Source organism: Rhinatrema bivittatum, unplaced genomic scaffold (assembly GCF_901001135.1).
Source record: "Rhinatrema bivittatum unplaced genomic scaffold, aRhiBiv1.1, whole genome shotgun sequence".
NCBI lineage: Eukaryota > Metazoa > Chordata > Amphibia > Gymnophiona > Rhinatrematidae > Rhinatrema > Rhinatrema bivittatum.
Window position 1 is genome coordinate 4396 of NW_021821146.1, and position 23462 is coordinate 27857.

The following is a 23462-nucleotide window of genomic DNA, read 5'->3' on the forward strand; positions in this document are numbered from 1 at the left end:
TCCCATGGAAGAACACCAGCCAAGGGGTTTCTCAGATCCAGAGTACTTCCAGTTAAGGCTGCCAATCCATCATCTGAATGGAAGGAGCCGGGCTCAGCAAAGTCTGGGGAGGTCAAATCCCCCTGGGCTTCCTCACAGTGCTGACAAGTTGGAGTCCAGGTCAGGCCGAGAAGCCCTAATATGACAAGCAGTGCAGAGAGCAATGCACTTATGTTTCTTGGCTGCCAGTGCCACTGGTAAATCCACACTCAATCGGCTCGTGCTTAAAGTTATGTGCACAAATTATGTGTGCCTAGGCGGGGCATGGCGAGGCGCATGCACAGCCCATGCGCCCGGCTTTTCCTGTATCCTGCGCGTAAATACGTGCATGACATTATGCACGGCGTGTGCGCAGAACCGACGCACTGCTATGGCAGACAATACAAGACGGCGCTGCCACGGCCTACCACATGGTGTGCTGACCAAGTTTAAAGCAGGGCCTAGCCCACTGGGGGGGGGGGAGCTCAATCCGCTCATAAGCCCTCTTCCCTATGCCCCAATGTCGCCTGTGCCTGGGCTCAGCGCTTACCAACTGAGTACAGAGACAGCCTCCTGCTGTGGGGGGAGAGGGCTTTGACCATCATTCTTGGCTTCCTGCACCCGCTGCTTCAGTAGCAAAGTCCACGCTGTGAACCGGCTACTGGACCAGGGCACACCTCCGAGAGCTCTCAGAAATCACCTCAGGAATTCTCAACTGGGGGAGGAACCTTTAGGTATCACTGCAGGAGAGCGGGGCTCAATCTTTTCTCCAATTTAAAAGTAGAATTTCTTCTTCCAAAAAGGTACAGCGATCCCCGTAGAGAAAGCATGTCTGCATCTGCTGGAGACAGAGAAATACTGAAGGGCTGAGGTCACGGCAGGGGTTTATCTAGGGTGACATCAGCTTCAGTCTCCTTTTGCTGGCAGGGGAGCTCAACCCATTGGTCCTGAGTTTATCTGGCTACACGCTAGGAAAAAAAGCATCCATTTTCCTAACCTGCTGACAGCCACCTTTCCTGGGTGCCAGATGCCAAGAAGGCACTAGGGATGCAAGCTTTTTCCCTAGCGGCTCCTTTTTACCATGGCAGCCCATTTAAACATTAAATCAGGTGACTAGGAGAGGTGAATTGGGGCACATTAAGGGAGCAGGCCCTGAATCTTGAGTGCCCGTTTAACACGCACTGATACTGTATCAGCCTGTAGGAATATTGTGGACAATTCTGGAGTCCGCTCCTTCAAAAGGATATAAACAGGATGGAGGATGAAGCTGGACCAGAGGGTGGCCCGTGGTCTTCGTTCTAAAGCACATGGGGATAGTCTTAAAGATGTAAATATGTATATCCTAGAGAAAAGGCGAGATATATGATAGAGATATTAAAATATCTCAGGTTTCCATGCACAGGAGGTGAGCCTCTCAACAGAAATGAGGTTCTAGGTCATGGGATTAGAGTGAAAGGGGGTAGACTCAGGAGTAATCTTAGGAAATATTTCTTTACAGAGAGGGTGGTGGATACATGGAACGGCATGCCAGTGAAGGTGAAAAAAAAAGTGTAAATTCAAAAAAGCATGAGAAGAATACATAACATAAGAAATTGCCATGCCCAGCATCCTGTTTCCAACAGAAGCCAAACCAGGCCACAAGAACCTGGCAATTACCCAAACACTAAGAAGATCCCATGCTACTAATGCCAGTAATAGCAGAGGCCATGCCATAAGTCAACTTGATTAATAGCAGTTAATGGACTTCTTCAACCCTTTTATAAACCCAGCTACACTAACTGCACTAACCACATCCTCTGGCAACAAATTCCAGAGCTTTATTGTGCATCGAGTGAAAAATAATTTTCTCCGATTAGTCTTAAATGTGCTACTTGCTAACTTCATGGAGTGCCCCCTAGTCTATTATCCGAAAGTGTAAATAACCGATTCACATCTACTCATTCAAGACCTCTCATAATTTTAAAGACCTCTATCATATCCTCCCTCAGCCGTCTCTTCTCCAAGCTGAACAGCCCTAACCTCCTCAGCCTTTCCTCATAGGGGAGCTGTTCCATCCCCTTTATCATTTTGGTCGCCCTTCTCTGTACCTTCTCCATCGCAACTATCTTTTTTGAGATGCGGCGACCAGAATTGTACACAGTATTCAAGGTGCGGTCTCACCATGGAGCGATACAGAGGCATTGTGACATTTTCCGTTCTATTAACCATTCCCTTCCTGTTTGCTTTTTTGACTGCTGCAGCACACTGAGCCGACGGTTTTAAAGTATTATCCACTATGATGCCTAGATCTTTTTCCTGGGTGGTAGCTCCTAATATGGAACCTAACATCGTGTGACTACAGCATGGGTTATTTTTCCCTATATGCATCACCTTGCACTTGTCCACATTATATTTCATCTGCCATTTGAATGCCCAACCCTTCAGCCTTGCAAGGTCCTCCTGTAATGTATCACAGTCTGCTTGTGATTTAACTACACTGAATAATTCTGTATGATCTGCAAATTTGATAACCTCTCTCATCGTATTCCTTTCCAAATCATTTATAAACATATTGAAAAGCACTGGTCCAAGTACAGATCCCTGAGGCACTCCACTGTTTCCCCTTTTCCACTGAGAAAATTAACCATTTAATCGTTCTCTCTGTTTCCTGTCTTTTAACCAGTTTGTAATCCACAAAAGGACATCACCTCTCTGAGGGAGTGATGGGAATTGTAAGATAAATTGGACAGATGGTCCCATATAGTCTTTTTCTGCCATGTTTCTAAATAGCACTGTGTTCCAAAATACCCCAAAAAGAGTAGATTCTTGTGAATTAACATTTACTTTTTGGAGGATGGCTTGGAGCACAATGTATTGCGTCTGCTCCACAGTCTCTACCCCGCACTCCAATTAAGCAACGAACTGGGCAGCAGTTCCCTGCACCTCCCACCCTGCTTTCTCCGTGTACCAGCCGAAACCTTTTCAAGAGGCCTCAATGTCTGCAGCGAGCCGAAGGCCTGGCTTGTAAAATTACCGTTCTGCAGATGGAGCAGACACCGATTAACTCAACCCCCACCTCGGGACCCTCATGCACCAATGCTGCTTCCAGTAATTCTCCACTACACCCTGCACCACTTACCCATTCCTCCACCTGGGGGTCTCCTTCCCCCGCAAACTTCTGCTTGTCCCATAGGATGTTCATTTTGCCGCAATTATTGATCTTAATTCGAGTCTTTCACAGCGAAGGAAGAAATGATGAGGGCGAATGCCACGACGATCAGGAAGCCCAGCACGATAGCAATTGCCTGCGGGCAAAAAAGCAAGACCAGAATCAAACCAGCGTGCCAGGCTGTAGGCAGCCCAAACCACAGGCTGGTAACCTGCTTCCCAACGCCACAAGGCCCTCAAACTTCACACACATTCTTTGCATAAAAAAGTCCATTTTCTTGAAAATACTAATATTTTAAATATATCCCCGTAAGAAAATTAAACTGTTTCCCCCTCTCCTGCTTGTGCTATCCCAGTCTCATCTTTTCCTTTACCCATCCCTGCCACTTCTCTCTCCTCTCCTTCCTGTCTTCAGTGTAGCCTCCTGTCCAGCCCCTCCTCATGCTCTTCACATCCCTATTTCCTTGCCCTCCAGTCTCTTTATCACTGCCCATGCCCCACTGCTGCCTCCCTTACAGGTCTTTCCCTCACCCTCATGCCAGCTTCTTTGCCTCCCTCCTCAGTTGCCTGGTTGATCCTGTCACCCCCATCCCCCACTGAGAACAGAATTACTACCGGCACTGCCCAGCTCTCTGCAGACACAGCCCTCCAGGCTTCAGCAGCCAGCAAGGCCATTGTTAAACATGCCGGAGCAGAGGCAGAAACTAAGAAGTGGGCCCGATACGGGCCAGGAGCTTTGAGGCTCCGCCACAGTGACATTACCTTGTGGTGCTGGAGTCCTGGGCAGTTGCCCTGCCTGCCCCCCCCCCCCCACAAAACCAGTCCTGGCAGCAGGAGCTGCTAGGAGGGGTAAGAGCGAGGGCAGACAGTCTACCCCCAATTTCGTTCTTGCCTGCAGAATCTCAGCAATCGCTACAGCAAACCAGGGGCACTGGCCTTACCTCACAGTATCTTTCTGTTCTATCAGAATGTGCCTCAGTCAATTTGCTCTTAAAAAAAGGCATTGTCCATGTTAGAAACAGAGAGGCAGGCTTTTGTTTTGCCGTGCTCAGACAGTGAGCAGTTTACCGGTCGCCATTTTAAATCACTCGGGGAAAAAAAAAGGTTTACAAACGCTTCTGTAACTTCAAGAGTGCACATTTGTGTTTCAGTTTAAGCGGCATACCACGACAAAATCTCAGCCCGCAGGCAAAGAAAATAAGTCCTGCAGAGCTCAGGAGCTAGGGCCACCATTTTCTCTCTTAAAACTCTGCTCACAGAACAGGGTGAGTTGCAATCCCTCATTTATAAAACTTATTATAAGCACCCAGCTGAAAACAGACAGCACGCATGGTTTATCCTAAGAGTCTGTTTTTCACTATCCCCTTGATTGAGCAAAATTCCTGAGCTTCCTAGATGGCTGCATTATCGTGAGCTCTTGGGCTTGTGAAAAATAATGTTTCCTTCTACAACTTGTGTGCACCTTGGCTAGACCAAGCACCACAGAGCAGGGATTATCTCCTATGTGCTGTGTATGCCTTGTAGCACTATATTAAAAAAAAAAAAATCAATAATAAAATGCCAGAGTGGGATTTAGAGCCAGTTGTCACTGAGTCAGCCTGTCTCAAAACAAAATTTACTACTGTGCCTAACTTTTACACACCATGGGGGGGGGGGGGGGGTTTCACCAAAATAAGGCCCACGACACTGCAACAGTCTCTGGCATGGCTCAGCACAGCATGTGCTGGACTTCCTCTGGTGGTATCTAAACCAAGCACCTTCCCCCGAGGCCATCACCCTCTCTTCTTTGCTACTCTGCTGGCCTGACGGGTGTCAGTCTGTAAGCCATCTCTCATCTCTGCTCACCAGAAGGATTCTAATCTGCCAATCTAATTCCCTGCTTCAGCCATTAATGGAAAGTATTGGAGCAGTGTTCTCTCAGACTGTCTAATGCAGGTGGTAAACAGCAACCCCAAGGGCAGGATTAAATAATATGAACATGACCGAAACAGAAACTGGCTCTCCTGAGGGAAGATCAGTGCTCTGGAAGGGATTAGGATGCTGCTACTGGCTTTGAGATCCAGGACAAAAAGTATCAGCTGGGGCCCTTAGGTCAAAAGCCTAGTTACAAAGAAAGGGAAGTTTCTGATCTCTGCCTTGTTTCCCCCAATTCCAGGCCAATGCTACCTATTTTGGAGGTGGTTCTCTTATTTTCTTGTGCCCAATATAACAAAAAAACAGCAAAACAATTGTAAAATGAAAGCTGTGAACAGTTAACTTCTGCAAAAACAGCAGCCATTTGCAGGCCCAGTTCCTCCCTTAGGCAAAACAGGCAGTTACCTAGGGCACCAACTTGGGGGGGGGGGGGGGGGGGAACGGCAGTAAAAACCTCCAGGTGTTGCCTACCCACTTTTAAGGCATGGCACCAGAAGAAAGAAGGAAAGGGATTCTGGGTAAATGCGGAGGGGGAGAGGATCCTGGGCAGTGCAAAAATAGGGGCAGAGAGATTAGGACAATGCTGAGCAGCGAGTGAAGGGGCTGAGAGAGGAAGAATGTGATTGGGGGGGGGGGGGGGAATGCAGGATTTGGCAGAGTGGGAGGAGGCTGTGTGTGGGGTAAGGAGGGGGGGGGGGGGGAATCTAGTGCTAGAACTGCCCTTGACAGGCAGGTGTGTAAGGGGGTGAGCACGAGATTGAAGGTTCACCTAGATCGTCTAATACACCTCGCACCAAACCTCGGCTGTTTACAAGGACGGGAAGTTCACCACAGCGCAGCAGTCTGAACAGAAGGCAGGTCAAGACCAGAAGCAGCACGTCTACAGTCAGAGAGCATGCCATCTGGAAAATCCTCATGGGGGGGTGGGAGGGCTTTATTTTCTTAGCAGGGAGGGGGAAAAGACTTGAAAAGGGATGAAAGCACATTTGAGAGGGGGTTTTTTTATGACCATTTTTCTGGCTCTTTAAACACTATTCTTAATCTACATCACAAAATGCTCCAAGAAAGTCAGATTCAGGGCTAGGTACACACCAAAGGATCCCTCCTGTGGGTGCACAATATGCCTGTTATCACCATATAATAAATGATGATACATAGAGCACCTGGGAGGAGGGAATCTTGCACAGAATATAGTATTAGCTGCTCCAGGAGGCTTCGGCACAGTTTCCCATATTTTCAAAGAACTGCAGTATAGGACAGGATTTAAAGTAATACACTTGAAACAAAGGGTTCCTGCTGCAAATTATTTTTCTGTATTTATCTGAAAACGTATCAGAAAAATGTAACCATCCAGGGATTCAGGCAACCTAGGCAAACCTTCAGACTTGTTCTCTTCCACTCCCCACCCCTCCAACTGACTTACCTACTGGCTAACAGGAAGAGAAAGCTAGGAAAGAGCAGCAGTGGCCACGATCCCTGACAATGGGTGGGAGCGCCTTGACAGCACCCGTCCAATCAAAAGAGGAGAGAGAAATAAACGGCAGGAGAGAGACAGAGACAGACAGTGACAGAGACAGAGACAGACAGTGGGAGCACTCTGCCAGTCCAAGAAGTACCAGACCATCCACAAAACTGGGTGGGCAGCACCCAGAGGTCCTAGAACACCCCTGGTTGCTGGGCCGAGGGAATATTCATACCAGGGATTTTAAGGCTATGCTGCTGAAGTGGGTGCTTCATTAAAAGCAGTGGGAGAAGAGCTGGAAAAGGCATGGGCATGCGCGAGACAGAGCTGCACAGCATGCACCCCGACAGAGGTCCCCATACAGGATCCAAAACCATCCCGAGACGCAGTGTGTATGAACTCCTTTTGCAGTATTTTGGAGTCATTTGATTTTGGTAATTTTGTGGTCTTTTCCCTTAAATTGTTTGAGACCTCTAGTCCCATTTTTTTTTTTTTTGGCCATTTTCACCTTTCCTTATAGCCACCTCCTTAGCGGTTCCAGCTCCTGAACCCATCTTTCAGCTGCTCATAGGATATATTCCAGCCTTATAGCTTAGAAAATTTAGGCACCAGTCAAAATTTTCCCCTTCCTTTTTTTTTTTCTTTCATTCTTTATATTCTGAATTTTAGGCACCCACATGTCCTGGCTCCCAGGAGTTTTACAGCCATCAGTGGGTTTTGCTGAAGAGCAGCATCCCCGATTTACTACAGCCACGCTGCTGGAAACAGCTGAAAAGCAGCTCTCAAAATCTTCCTTGGCAATTAAATACAAAATTAGAATGAAGGGGAATCCTAGAAAATAAATAAAAAGCCACTTCCATTGCTTTAACTATTACTATTTTCAAGTTACCCAAGCAGTAGGTTATGCAAAACCCACAGACTACAGCCACTTTTAATGGACTCCCTGAATGACGAGACTCCATGCCTGCACCAGAAGTGGATTTTGCTGGGGTTCACGGTCTGATATTACAGATGCCCAAATCAGATGTGCTGCTGCAAGGAACCTGTGAAGAGTCGTATGCACGGGACCCGGTGGAAGAGGCGGCAGAAGATTATACCCAAGCACCCATTCTGAGCGCGGCCGGAGCCATCGGGAGGGGTTGCAGGTGCCGTGTGCTCCCTCTTTGAGACACTGCCATCACCGGCTTTCTTTCCCCTACTCAAGTTTCCAAATCGTCAGCCTGGTGCAGTAAAAAGCAGCAGCGAGAGCAGAAGGCAGAGCAAGCGCCAGTGCCTTCGTGGGCGGGGGAACAAACAAACATTTAGCCATCACTGCCTGAGGAATGGCCCTCAGCAGCTTAAAAAGCTTCGGTCTCCTTAAAATCCCAGCTCTCTTTTTAATCTTTTATTTGGGGGATAAGCTGAATTTTGCTTTCCCAGCATTTAGGGTCATTCTCCATTTTAAGAGCAAGAGAAGTGTTTAGAAAACGTCAGGCACCAGCCAAAATATTTAAGAGTTGGGGGGGGGGGGGGGGGGGGGGAAGATATAATCTCTTTCTGTAATTTATTCTGAATTTTTTTTTTAATTTACTGGTGTATGCATGTTGCGGGGGGGAGGGGTGTCCTTTGCTTTTAAGATGGTCTCTTTTTTGGCTGCCCTATGCTTCCCTCCCTGCCCCACCCCCCCCTAAACCATTCCCCCCCCCCCTTTCTGTCCTACCTCAAGCTCTTCCTCCAGTTTCTTGCCTGCACCCCTCCCTTCCTGCTTCAGTTCTGCCTAACCTCACACCTCAAAGACCATCAGGCCGTAGCAGCACCACCACTACCTTTCTGCTGTTGGCTTGGAGCCTACTGGCAGGTGCTAGGACTAAGAAAAAAGAAAAAAAAAAAAGTCAGTCATGTGGGCAGCTAAGATTTTTCCACCCTTGCCCATTGTCAAACTACCGTCCTCTACATGCCAGATGTAGCTGTGATACTCCTTTGCTCAGGAGCCTCTACTTACTTCATATTCTGGTTGTCTGCACCCTTAAGCTGGGCCAGGAACATGTCATTATATTGCCGTGGTTAGGACTCCCTCATGAGCGCCGAGATCACTGCCTCCTGCAACATCCTCATCACTTGCTGACCCAAAACGGGGAATCTAACTTGCAACCGGATTACATCAGGCAGAGGATCAAAATGGACTTACCAGTTAACTAGTAAGAGTGAAAAAACACAAGGTACTTACCTCTTGTGGCTCCACCACACAGTAGTGGTAGAGATACTGGTTCACAAAGACTCCTGTTTGTGCAGGGGCATAGAACTGGTTGCAGATGGAGACGATCTGCGTGTAGAACACGGACCCCGAAGCCTGCGCTGTTGGGTTCACGCCCATGATGTACACGATGGTCGCCACCAGCGTTAAGAAGCCTAGGAGTGCGCTAACCACGATCACTATCAAATAAAACTTCCTTGTCCTGGACATCCGAGTCCTAGTGACAGTGATGATGAAAATCACCAATCCAGAGAGAAAGCAGAAAGCCGCCATGGCCAGAATGAAGCCCTTTGCCGCCCGAGGATCGGTGTAGTTGCCTCCGTATCCGAAGCCGTACCCAAAGTTAGCCCCGCCTCCATAACTGCCGTAGCCCGATCCAAAACTGCCATAGTTTCCTCCGTAGCTTCCATACATTGGATAACCCAGGCCACTTCCACTGAAATCCAAATCCCAAGGCAGGGTGGACGCCACACAGGCAAAGATGCCCACGCACATCACCACGATCAGAATGGACATGATCTTAATCACCCCCGGAGGGGAGGTCCACTTGTAAAAGTGCTGCACCTCGTCCTCTGCATAGTAGGAATAGGCTGGCTGCGAGCGCATCTCACCACCATACATGTCCTTGCTTGGTGCATAATACGATGGCTTACTGTAATAATAATAATAAACAGAATTCCATTAACCAGATATAAATAACCATTAAAATCAGGTCCTGATTAAGGGTGTTTGGACCCATGAAACTGAAAAAGCAGGGTCTCCATCCCTGCCACCAAATCTCATCTAACAGAGCAACACTCCTCTCTCATGATATCACTGCTGTAGACGGGATGGGGGAAGACAGGATGCCTGAAGTAGTTACATTCCTGCTGCCCCAACCCATTTACTCCTTTCTAAATCAAAGCCCTACCCATCCCCTCGCCCACCGCCCTCCTGTGGTGAACAAGCAGCAGACAAGCTGCGCCCTTTTCCTATTCAGAGCCTCGGGGCGGTGCCGAGCTGCCACTGCTCCTCTCTCCTTCCCCCTCCCTCCCCAAATGGGGAGAGCAGCTGAGGGAAGGGATAGGGAGGAAGCCCGCCTGATCTGCCACCACCCTCATTTGCAGGCTAGTGGTTTTGTGCCCTTTGCCCTGAGCACTACAGGAGGCCATAACTCCTCGCTCAACAGACGCAGCCTTTGTACCGCCGGCACCGCTTGTTGAAACGTCCTTTGCCAGAGCGCAGAAGCGGTGCTGGAAGTACGGATCCCATCCACCTTGGGGACCCAGGGCAGACTCTTTGGGACTGGGGGTCTCCGGGTCAAACCAGGAGACTTCGCACAAGCAGGGCCCCACTCAACCTCACCAGATGCCGTGGGCTCCCTTTCAGCCAAAGGCCCCCGGGCCGTGTGCGGCTAACACGCAAGCCAGCACACGGGTTCTCAGTTTGGCAGTTCTAGTTCATGTAATTTACTGCAATGCAACTACTAGCAGTTCCTGTAACTTTCTCGTGGTATTCACCTTCTAGTTGCATATTATAGTTGTTTTTGAACACCTCAACAGGGTAGAAAAAGCTGCATAGGGGCATCTATTAAAGTACTACTGTTCTTATATCCTTAACTTCCCACTGGTGCACAAAACCTTCGGGAGTCCGTAAATTCCCGGGACCTAGGCGTGCATGCCATCTTTCCCAATCAAACAATACGGAAACAGCAAAATTAACCATAGCAGCAGTGTCACAGTTTGCACAGTTATTGTTAACTGCTAAGCAAATGAACTTTTAGAGATATGACCAAGTATATACACTACTTATCACAGGTACGTTTATTCAGTAATCAGTGTGGATATTTACAAGTCATCTGGCCGATAAGGTGGAGGACTTTCCAAAGGCCTGGAGGACATGGTGGATGCTGGATGGTCTCTTGGACTTTGAAAATCTTCCAGAACAAGTAAATCTTGCAAACAGCCTGTGGAAAATACAAAAGTCAATAAATAAAATTGTGAGGACACCTCTGTCCATTCCATGAACAATAATCCCTGGCAGTGCGGTCCCGCAGCAGAAGCACACTGCCATAAACACCTGGGTCCCTCCCAAGCCCAAATCCTTATCCTGCAGCTCCCACCATTCATGAACTTGAAAAGTCGCATGGTCTCCCTATACCAAAACTTTCTCTCTGCTTTCCTTAATCTTTCATCTTCAAAATAAAATGGGCTTCTCTCTCAGCCCCCGACAATCACAGCCACCTACAAACCTGTTTTCCTATTGATATTTAAATTGCCCAAGGATACTCCTTTAGAGTTTGAATCCTGAGCACCCTGCCATCTCTGATCCAAGCAGGAGGTAAGTAATTCTGAAACATTCTCCACTTTTTTTTTAAGATGACTGAATTATGGGTAAGAGTCCACTGCATCCGTACCAGGAGTCATCTTTCATAGTGAGGACTTGTGAAAAGGGGCACGTAAATAGGACTGAGAGTCACCCACTCTGTATTACCCTATGGGAAATGCCACAGTGGTTCATTCCTGAAGATTGATATAGTGACAGTGAGCTCTTGAGGCAGTAGTTGGTAGAACCGAGTTGGAGTTGGATCCTCGTCTCTCCTACAGTGGGGTTGAGGGGTAGCAGCACCTCAGTGACTGATTGTATGGAAGCCTTGGAAAGGCTTCTTGTTACAGTTATCCAGGCTTGAAGGAGGTGCTCTCTTTTTGGAGAGCGAGCTTCCCCTTCCTAAGGAAAGGCAGCTCGTCCCTCCTTGGGTTTTGTCTCTACAGGGCTGGAAGCAGAACTCAATGTTTTCTGATTTGGATTCTCTAGAAACATTCTAGGAATCTGCAGTAGTCTGCCGGGTCCAACATTTTTTTAGAAGGGGTTTTTGTATTAACTAGCGTGGCTGGTACTGAATCGAAAAAGGAGTAAGGGGACAGCACCAATCCAGTACTCCCGGGAGGGGGGGGGGGGGGGGAAGAGAACAAGAAGTCTGCATCTTTGAAAATCAGGGGTGCCCTACCGACACGAGAGTGCTTAGCGCTCACGCCCCTTTCTGGTGAGTGCAAGGGATTTAAGGAGAGTAATTTGGAGACTTGAATCTGTATCTTCCTAAAGTTACAAACACCCAGAAAATCTGCACCTTGTCAAGTTCTCACCATTAAGCAAGTTTCATTTCAGTAAAGCTTTATTTTGTTGGCGCATCAGCTCTGGTGTGTTGAATGATTTTTGAGCTACATAAACACATGCCATACTGGGTCAGACCAAGGGTCCATCAAGCCCAGCATCCTGTTTCCAACAGAGGCCAAACCAGGCTACAAGAACCTGGTAAGTACCCAAAAACTAAGTCTACTCAATGTTACCATTGCTAATGGTAGTGGCTATTCTCTAGGTGAACGTAATAGCAGGTAATGGACTTCTCGTCCAAGAACTTATCCAATCCTTTTTTAAACACAGCTATACTAACTGCACTAACCACATCCTCTGGCAACAAATTCCAGAGTTTAATTGTGCGTTGAGTAAAAAAGAACTTTCTCCGATTAGTTTTAAATGTGCCCCCGAGTCTATTATCCGAAATTATACAGAATACAAAATTACAAAGCTAGAAGTCCTCTCAGCAGCTTTTGCTCTGACCACAGCAAGCTCAAGCTTATAACACTTGTTATTTTTAAAACCAATATTTATTTTAAGTCAGCAAGTCCAAATCATCCTTTTCACCCAACTTTGTCTTCTATTGGAACAAAGTATTGGGTTTTAAAAGTACAAGGCTGGCTCAATAGTCCTGTGGAAGTGAACAAGACCCAGCTTTATTTCTCTAACTCAGCAACTTAAGCCAGCAATAACAGGATTATGCTGCAGAGGCAACGTTCACATCCATTGCTCAACAGCAACATCTACACACTGGCTTGAGCTCACGTTTGTGCTGGGCTCTGGAGTGAACTGCAATCTCTGCTTCTCAGACTGCCACAGCAAGGGCTGAACTGGATGGGGAAGGGAGCGGGAATAAAAATGTGGGGGCAAATTCTGGATACCTGCAAGAGAGGCAGCCCCCGGCACCCCGACCTCACATCAATAAGGGTAGTGTGCGAGGACTGAAGCCCAGGTGAAAACGAAGTTACAATGGCAGACCTGAGCTAGTAAAGGCCGACAGAGAAAGGTAGGTTTGAGAATGTGACAACAAAACACCGTCCTCTGGCTTCTCTTCAAACTATCAGGCCGATACAGTACAGTGCGCACTGTTAACCCGCAATTGGACGCACTAGAGTTACCCCTCATTCAGTAAGGGGTCGAAAATACGCGTCCAATCCCCCCCCGAAACCTAATAGAACCCGCAACATGCAAAAGCATGTTGATGGCCCTATTTTTTATTTTATTTACTTATTTTTTATATACCGACATTCGATCTCAATTGAGATATCACACCAGTTTACATTCAGGTACTGTAGGTACCTTACAATCTAAGTTTTGTACCTGAGGCAATGGAGGGTAAAGTGACTTGCCCAAGGTCACAAGGAGCGACAGCAGGACTCGAATCCTGGTCTCCTGGTTCATAGTCCACTGCTCTAACCACTAGGCTAGTCCTGCGTGATTCAGAAAGGAAAATGTGCAGCCAAGCCGCACATTTTACTTTCAGAAATTAGCGCCTACCCAAAGGTAGGTGCTAATTTCTCCAGGCACCGGGAAAGTACAGAAAAGCAGTAAAAACTGCTTTTCTGTGCACCCTCCGACTTAATATCATGGCGATATTAAGTCAGAGGTCCCAAAAGTTACAAAAAAAAAAAAAAAAAATTTGAAGTCAGCCCACGGCTTGAAAACCGGACGCTCAATTTTGCCGGCGTCCGGTTTCCGAACCCGTGGCTGTCAGCGGGTTTGAGAACCGACGCCGGCAAAATTGAGCGTCGGCTGTCAAACCCGCTGACAGCCGCCACTCCTATCCAAAAAGAGGTGCTAGGGATGCCCTAGTGTCCCTAGTGCCTCTTTTTACCGCCGACCCTAATTTGAATACTGAATCGCACGCACAGGAGAGTGGCCTGTGCGTGCTTCGGGAGAGCAGGCGTTCGCCCACTCTCCCGCGGACTTTACTGTATCGGCCCGTGACTAAGCTGCAGTATTGCTCTTTGCCTCTATTTGGCTGGGATCCAAGAGCAGGGTCTGCGTTAAGTATTGTCTCTTTGCCTTTTGGCAAAAATAGAGAACTTGTACAATACTGGAGGGGGGGGGGGGGAACACAATAAAATGGAAGGTAATTTTCAAAATCATTGTGTAACTTATCACTATACTGTCTTGCATATTCAGCAGGGTTTCTCCAAGAGGGTGGGCTTTGAGTGTTCCTTCCACCCAACTCCAAATAAAACCACAGGATTCACTCACTTGAGTCCAACCCTCTTGTTTATTTTCTTGCACAAAGTGCAGGTTCCTGTTGTGAGGTAGTATATTGAATTCAATAAAACCCCAAGCCATCAGCACATCGGTGGTTATTACCATCCAATGCAATTTCATAGTCCATCATCAGGCAATGCTGCCCATATTTCTCAGATTTCACCATCAGGGGAACTAACGGAACCCCCATGGTGCTCCTATATGGATGGTTTGCCCCATGCCTCAGCCAGAGGAATCCCAGCAAAAGGTTGGCATTTCCTCCTCAAAGCTTACAAGTGCTCTACAGGGAGCTGGGTTCTCTAACTACTGCATGCCAGAGATGTTGCTTGTTCCAGTGCTCTCCCAGGAGTGGCTCAACTAAAACTGGATTGTGCCCAGATAAAGCACATCAAAACATGAAACTTCACCAGGGACGCTTGAGTACAATTTTCACCAGTGATCATGAGATACAACTGTACATAAGTTACACCTGTTTTCAAAGTGGACTTATGTGCATAAGTCCACTTTCAAAAATTATCCCAAATGCACAAGTTACATCTATTTGATGCACACAACACCTTCCTGATGATTTACAGGGCTGCGGTTGAATTTTACAAAGTGTGTGTAAACTCAAACTCTGCCCAAGTTCCACCTTCACTTAGTCTTGGTAATCACATACGTGCTTAAGTTAACCAGCATATTGAGCAGGCAATTTTGTAGGCAGCAATTTCTGGATGTAAAACAGTGGGTTTAAGCACCGATGTCCCTTTGAAAATTATTCCCACAATGACCATTGCCAAGAGGATTAAACCACCTTTGGAACACAAAAAAAAACAAACAAACAACACACAGTTCAGAATGACAATAATTTGGTAGTTGCTTTACATTCAGGCATTTTCTTACAGGACAAGTCACACTGTTTGTAATGGAGAAAAAGAAAAACGTGTTCCTCAAGAACACTTCTAGGAGGAGACAAAACTATTTACAGAGAAGGGCACCGGATGAGTCAGGACAAAACCAGTCAAGCAGTAAAAGGTCTGAGCTTTGAGAGTTAGCGTCAGATGCAGAAGGATGTGTACAGTCGAATGCACCTTTCTGCCTGCACATCAATGCGCATTTTCTGTGTGCAAAGTTTACTCCTGATGCAGAAAGGAGTTTTACCCACAGAAAATGCGTATACCTAATCAGGAGTAGTGCTTAGCGCCCTTGCATGGAAATAGCATGCAAAGGAGGCCATTAAACAGTACTCCCCAGTGCAGATTGGCCAACTTACTTTTTTAGGTGCTGGAAAAAGTAACTTCAGGTCAGAGCTGGAGTTACGTTTCTAGCACTACTGTTCTGGCACTTAAAACTCCTTAAAAAAAAAAGGGGGGGTGGTAAATTTAAAAAATAAATAAAGTCTAAAAATGTCCATAGATAAGTACTTATCTGTACTAATCTGGCTAAACAGTGGCTGCCACCACTTACCCAGATAACAGTTTCTTAATGTCCACCTTACTGCATCAGCCTACTTATGTGCAAAGACTGACTGAACACTTTTTATATAAACAAGAAAAAGTTACCATCATATCACGTTCTTCTAAAGGAAATAATGACTAAAGATTTATCATCTATAACCCGGCGGCAAATATTGGACAGAGAACACTACTAAGTTCTTGGAATACCAGATCATTCATGTTTGGGGGGGGAGTGGGGGGGGGAGTGGGGTCCGTCCCCCCCCCCCATAATTGAGTACGTCTGTGAGCAGCCTACTTTTTTTTTTTTTTTTTTTTTAGGGCATCTATCCAAACTGTAAAATATCACCATCTTATTAGAATATCACCATCTTATTAGAATTTAATATCACTACAGTTTTAAAGTAAAAACTTGGAAATTAAATACTGCTTTTTACTTTTTTTTTCTGGGGAAGGAGGGCAATAGGAAGGAACTAGCAGTATTAAATAAATAAATAGCTTTAAAGTAAGATTAACTGAAGCCCCTGCCTGCTTCCCCTACTACCCATAACTAATCAAGCTTGATATTTCACTTGGTTGCAGCTCCATCACTGCTCTCTACATTAATGGTGGGGGTGGAAGGGAAATAGAACCAAAGAGCTAAGAGAAACAGATAAGTATGAGAAAAAAAAATGTGAAGCTTGCTGGGCAGACTGGATGGGCCGTTTGGTCTTCTTCTGCCGTCATTTCTATGTTTCTATATGTTTCTATGCTTGAGGCCAGAAAGGAATTATATAGAAGCAGAAGGTGGCGATCGCACGTTGGAATACCTGTACATATAAAGAGCTGAAAAGGGGGAAGCCTTTTTCCAAATAAGGCTCGAGGGACTTACAGCATTTTTAGAGTTCGGGTGCAACAATTCCCTGCCCCAAAGAGCTTACAAATTACGCGGGTACCTGAGGAAATAGGAGATAAAGCAGCCTCAGCAGGGTCTGAAGCCTGGTTTCCCTGGTCAGCTCGTTGCTCTAACCACTAGACCACTCCCAAACAAAACAAGACAAAAGAATGCAGCGTCCCGCCCCATCGCCAGGCTCCAGCAAGAGGCAGAGACTCAAGCAACCAGGACAAAGATCAAAGAAACTTGAGAAACCAATCCAAATTCGCCCCCTGAATGTGGATCCTAGCCCGGACGGGGAAAAGACTCGATTTCTAGCTAATGTTCCCTGTTCTACCTACATCTCTGAAGCTTTAAACTAAAAAGCAAAAACGAAATCAGTCCGACTCCGTATTTTTTCAACCAAACTAAAATAAGCATTCGGCGCTAATCCCATTTCTTCCGCACCGTAGTCCCTTTAAAGACACAAGCCATCCTCTGCACCAGACAAAAATCTGAAAACAAATCTCTCAGAACTAATGGCATGGGCCGATCGAGCCCCAAAAGCAGCAGATTGCCTCTGGCAGCCCCCATCCCAAAGAAGAACAAGCACAGGGCCCTTACCTTGCAAGCAGCCGCTACCACCTGCTGCTCCTGGCGCCGTCTCAGCCTCACACTCTCGTTCCCCTCGCCCTCTGCCTAGCCGCTCACGCCCAAGCTCGGCGCAGGCGCACCGACTGCACAGGTGCGACCAGAAACTGGAAGCTCCCGCGAAACCACCTCCCCCCACCCCCTGAGCAGCAAGGGAAGAGCCAATCGCTCGTCGGGCGGAGCTGATTGGCTGCCCTCCCTCCCTTCCAAATCCCACCGAAACAATGCGGCTGGCGTTACCTCGCAGGAGTCCCTCCCCTGGCGGGCGTGGCTGCTGCAGGTTGCCGGACAGGTTCCTGACTGACAGGCCGAGCGCACCGTTTGGCCGCGCGTTTTAGACGCGCTATTAGTACCCCTTATACAGGTCTATACCGTAAAGTGCGGTTGGAGATTCTTCGTCTGCAACTCGCTGTGGGCGCACAATTGGGACGCGTAAAGCGATCCTGCGATACAGTCTCCAGTTTCACTCGTCCTTAGCACTTCTTGAAACCAACGTATAACCCTTTCAGCACCCAGCATGTATATCATATGTAAATGAACGAATTAGCTATTTAGTGAAGGAATTAGCTATTCCCTTCCGATACTGTGACACGCGCTCCGATTATCTCCTTTGTAACCCACTATTTTGCCGTGTCCTTAGCCTGTTAGTTTACTGCCTACCCTCTACCTGGTGTTAGTCCTACACCATGGACGACCTCCATATATACTAACCCGCTTTCAAACTGCATTCAGCCCTTCTTTTTGCATGAACGATGCATGGAACTCCGATTGCATTAGTTATTTGCTTAAAAAAATTATTCATCCCGCATGTTCCGTATGGGAGCTGACAGTGGCTTACAAAAAAAATTACAGTTCTCATAAAATGCTAAAGTTGTTATATATATATATATATAAGGTGTGACGTCAAACCTTGAGCGCCGAAATCGCACAGGTCGCACAGGCGCGCCGAAATCGCACGGGTCGCACAGGCGCGCATTCATTCACTGCCGGCGGGAGCTGCCGGAGGCCGCTTTCGCCGCCGGCTCCCTCCGCCTGAATGAATGCGCGCCTGTGCGACCCGTTCGATTTCGGTGCTCAAGGTGTGATGTCACAACGCTTGACGTCGCCTTGAGCGCCGAAATCGCACGGGTCGCACAGGCGCGCCGAAATCGCACGGGTCGCACAGGCGCACATTCATTCACTGCCGACGGGGGCTGCCGGAGGCCGCTTTCGCCGCCGGCTCCCTCCACCTGGATGAATGCACGCCCACCCGCCCCTGGTTAAACGCGCGCCCACCCTCCCGCCGCCGCCTGGATCGAACGCGCGCCCACCCGCCCGCTGCCGCCTGGATGAATGCACGCCCACCCGCCTGCCGGCTCCCGGATAAACGCGCGCCCACCCTCCCGCCGCCGCCTGGATCGAACGCACGCCCACCCGCCCGCCGCCGCCTGGATGAATGCACGCCCACCCGCCTGCCGGCTCCCGGATAAACGCGCGCTCACCCTCCCGCTGCCGCCTGGATCGAATGCGTGCCCGCCCGCCGGCTCCCGCCGCCGCCGCCGCCTGGATGAACGGGCGCCCGCCGGCTCCCACCGCCGCCTGGATCGAACGTGCGCCCACCCACCTGCCGGCTCCTGCCGCCGCCGCCTGGATGAATAGGCGCCCACCCGCCCGCCGGCTCCCGCCACCACCTGATCGAACACGCGCCCGCCGGCTCCCGCCAGTAAGTTTACTTTTTTTTTACACTTTATTCCCTTTTGTTTTAATTTTCGCCCTGCGCCTTGCTTCGGGAGGGGGGGAACCATCCACTTCCTGGTACCTGTCATTTCAAATGTCACTTGAAATGACAGGTACCAGCGCACCCCGGGATACTGTATAGGCGCTGAATATACCGCCTATACAGTAAAAGGGGTTTCGCTTCATGGACGCGCGTTGAGCACGGGTTGGACGCGGCTTGCATTTGCAAGCAATTTGAATAGAGTATCGAGCGGTATGTGAAGAAAACTGTGCGTGCGGGGAACGAGGGTGCGCCTGGCACTGCCGCACTCTTTCTACCGCGGCCTTAGAGTATCGACCTGATACTCGGGCAGATACAGTAAAATGCGCCAGAGAGTCGGTGCTCCGAGACGAGCACCCGCTCTCCCGACGTGCGCCCAAGCCACTCTCCTGGGCATGTGATTTTCTATTCAAATGAGGGCCCACGGTAATAAGGAGGAGCTAGGGACACTAGCGCGTCCCTAGTGCCTCCTTATTGACAGAAGCAGCGGCTGTCAGCGGATTTGACAATCGACACTTAATTTTACCAGCGTGGGTTGTCGAACCTGCTGACAGCCACGGGTTCGGAAAACGGACGCTGGCAAAATTGAGTGTCTGTCTTCCGAGCTATGGGCTGATTTTTTTTTTTTGTTTTTCTAAATTTTCAGGCCTCTGACTTAATATCCCTATGATATTAATTCAGAGGGTGTACAGAAAAGCAGTTTTTTTCTGCTTTTCTGTACATTTGCCCAATGCTGACTGAAATTAAATGTGCGGTTTGGCTGCACATTTTACTTTCTGGATCGCGCAGGACTAACTAATAGGCTTATCAACATGCATTTGCATGTTGCAGGCGCTATTAGTTTCGGGGGGGGGGGGTGTTGGCCACATGTTTTCCACGCGCTATTACCCCTTACTGTATAAGAGGTAAAAATAGCGTGTGGAAAACTCGCGGCCAAATGGGGGCTAACGGTGTAAGCGCACCATACTGCATCGGTCCGACTGTAAGGAGTAATAACCCATCGAAAGTGCCTGGCCAAAACCCCCCACCCCCACCCCTAAAACTTATAGTGCTCATCTCATGCAAATGCATGTTGATGAGCCTGTTAGTTATTCCTCCTGTCCAAGGGCAAGTTTTAACTTGAAAGCACCGGGAAAAGTGTTCAGAAAAGCAGAAAAAAATGCTTTTCTGTACACCCTCCGACTTAATATCATAGCGATATTAAATCGGAGGCAGCAAAAATACAAAAAAAAAAAATCTGCCCGCTGGTCGACAGGTTTGAAAACAGACACTCAGTTTTGCCGGCATCTGTTTTCTGAAACTGTTGCTGTCAACGGGTTTGACAACCGACGCCGGTAAAATTAAGCGTCGGTTGTCAAACCCACTGACAGCCGCCGCTTCTGCTAATTAAGGAGGCGCTAGGGATTCGCTAGTGTCTCTAGCACCTCTATATTAGCGCGCAGCCTAATTTGAATACAAAATCACGTGCCCAGGAGAAGTGCCTGGGCGCGCGTTGGGAGCACAGGCGCTCAACTCAGTTTTATTGCATCGGCCTGTGAGATAGGAAGCTGCTGGAGGCGGCCAGCACATCTCGGACGGTGTAGTTTGGGGCAGGGCAAGAAAATGATGACCTGCTCCAGAGCTCTGACAAGGCATTTTACCACTGATTCCGATTTCTCTCTCCCATCACTCTGAGTCCCACTCCTCCCCCCCTCACCCGCAGCACTCTACCTGGCTTTTCATTCACTGCTGGCCCGGGCTTGTATTTCAGCCCCTTCTTTTTAACCCTCAAGGTGCTTTGCCATCCGATAACTGCCCTTCTCGTGCCACCCCTTACTTAAGACCTGCTTACCTCTATAATTTTCTCTATCCCCTTCTCACCACATCCCCTTCCTGCAGCCCTCTGTCAGACTCAGGAGACTTTAGTGGCAAGGCGGTTTGTACATGTGCTGCCCAAGTAATGTATAAAGTTATTAAAAGAGGTGAATAAAATTATGCTAGCAATAAAATAGTAAAATAAAATTGCAAAGTACAAAAAGTACAATAATAAGGCCAATTTCAGGATTCTGGTTATGTTCAGTATTGTTTGTGGTCAGATGAAATAAAAATAAAGATTAAATTATGCCTACTTCTGGTCCGGTGCCCGGATACAACACGTTTTGTTGCTATAGATGTTGTTTCTGGTTGCCCAAGGATTATACAGAATTTTTCCTACTCATTCCTTTGTGGAAGTTCTTTTATTTTCTCTGCCAGCTTTGGAAAATGTGCATCTCATATTTTTGTACTTCACACAGAGGGAATGCATTTCTGCTTCTCTTTCTCCTGCCTTGCACTTGGGGTTGCCAACTGTCCAGTTTTGGACCAGAAAAACTAGTTTCTGGACAATTTGTACAGGGTCCAGTTACAGCCACAAACTGTAAATTCCCAGCTCAGGGGAGCTTGCCAGACTTCACTGACAGAGCCATCATTATTCCCCACCCTCAAAAGGACCGTGGCCAATCAGTGTTGCAAGGAGATGGGAAGGGATTAATATCCCCACTTTTAAAAACAATGAGGGGGCAAGGGGAAGTGAATGGGCTTCACTAGTTCTCTGACACCTCCCTCCTCTTGATGAGGTCTACATGGGGCTGAAGATGCTGCCAGCCTCATCCCCTCCCAATGCATGCGACCTTTACAGGGTCATAGATGAAAAACACATGTTTCTGAGGAGTTTTTATGCTACTGGTATCTAATAACAGATAAAGATTTTGATCCGTTTAATGACAGGAGAGGAGGGGCTTGCTTAGAGAGCAGAGTAACTCATCTCTGCTCTGTTCTGTCTGTTCCATACTTACCCCTCCCCTCCTCATCTCTGCAGGCTATTTCCTGGGAGGGGAGGGGCTGAATGAAGCAGGAAGCAGAGGGCTGTTTTCTTCAAGATACTAGTCAATAGAGTTGGGGCACTAGACCAGAGCTTCCCAAACTTTTAGCCAGTGTGACCCTATTTTAGCACTTGAAAATTCACATAACAACTCCAATGGACAACCAAAACAAATTGGCAGGGGTGAGGTCCCCCTCCAGCAATCATTCCTCACCCTCTCTTCACTCCAACTGATTTCCTTTTTCAACTGCCACCTCCTCCAGACGACCTCCTCTCATAATCTTCTCCCCTCCAGAATACCTCTTCTCTCAACCTTGGAACCTTTCACCTCCCCAGACCGTCCCCTCTCACCCCTCCCACCCCTCCAGACCTTTTTGCATCCCCAGTCTAATCTTCTCCTCCCCAAGCTGTTTATATAACCCCCAACTAATTCTTTTTCATTCACTCCCTCTCATCCCATTCCCCAATCCTTCTCTCACCTTCCAACCTCGCCTCCGACCCTTCTCTCAAATTCCCTCCCAGCTGATCCCCTCTCGCCACCCAACTTCACTTACATGCCCCAGATGATCTTCTTTTATTCGCCCCTCTCTCACCCTCCATAGCCAATCTCTTTCCACCTTATCCAAATCTGAAACACCTCCTGCCTCTCATCCTTTCCTTCAAATAGCCTCTCTAAACATTCTCTGGTCAGGATCAGCGGCAATTTGGCTTTGGGTCCTGGGCCAAGGATGGATGGCCATTGGTGGGAAGAGAGAGCAGGCTGATGACAGGGGCAACCTTTTTCTCTTGGGCAGGTTCAGTGTTGTGGGTGAAGGGAGAGGCGCGGTGCAGGGCTGGTGTAAGGGGCTCAGCTGCCCTAGGCAAGCCATTGTGCCACGTGCCCTCACCTCCCCTCCCCATTTACTCTAGAACTGACTACAAATGATTGACCCTAATACACAAAACAATATACGGTGACAAAATCGAATGGCTGAATGCCGCCCTACACATTCATACTCGTCAACGAAACTTACGATCTTCTGGCAAGGCATTATTATCCATCCCATCCCCAAAATTAGCACATTTAAACACTGTTTGAGACAGAGCTTTATCCCTAGCAGGTCCTAATATATGGAATGCATTACCTCTTGACATAAGGCTTGAGTCACACCTGCATTCTTTTAAGAAAAAACCCAAGACATGGCTATTCGAACAAGCATTTTCATAGTCAGGCTGGTCCCCTTGCTTTAATATATAATTGATTTTATTGTACTTACATACTTTTACATTATTTTATGGGCAGCTAGAATTAGCTTGATGTTAGAATCTAAATTTATTTATTAACGATTTTACAGTAACTGTGTTTCATAATATGTTTTAAACGTTTTAAGATTGTTTTTCAGCTTAGTCTAGTCATTGATTATTTTAATGTTGTGCATTGTTGGATTTGTACAATGACACGTGATGTAAACCGATATGAAGCTCTCATGAATATCGGCATACAAAAAGTGAATAAATAAATCAATAAACCTTTCTCTCTGCACCTGGTCCTCGTGATATCCTCCAGTGCGGCAGACTCCACACTGCTCCAGCTCATCCTCCATTTGCTCATACCATCCCTACCATGCTGCCTCCTGCTTTTCCTCACTTTCCCCCGACCCATGGCGCTTTAGACCCTGGAACAATGGCCGTCTCCACCAGCTCATGCACGCTCATCCCTTCTCTTCCTTATGGGTGGTCCCAAGCCCAGTGGTGATCTGTAAAGGGCAGCAGCAATACGACTGGAAATCAGCATGGGAACCTGTGGAATAACGCAAGCACGCGGGCCCTGCAA

General features: G+C 47.8%; 1 protein-coding gene across 1 annotated transcript; it reads right to left on the minus strand.

Moving 5' to 3' along the window:
• Nucleotides 1-3031: 3031 nt before the first annotated feature.
• LOC115082488 (occludin-like) lies at nt 3032-17152 on the minus strand (the record flags this gene model as incomplete). Its single annotated transcript, XM_029586710.1, is given in 5 exon segments — nt 3032-3232; nt 3234-3302; nt 8748-9426; nt 10605-10719; nt 17028-17152. Coding segments are annotated over 4 exon segments (999 nt in total), but the record flags the coding sequence as incomplete, so codon positions are not given.
• Nucleotides 17153-23462: the final 6310 nt, after the last annotated feature.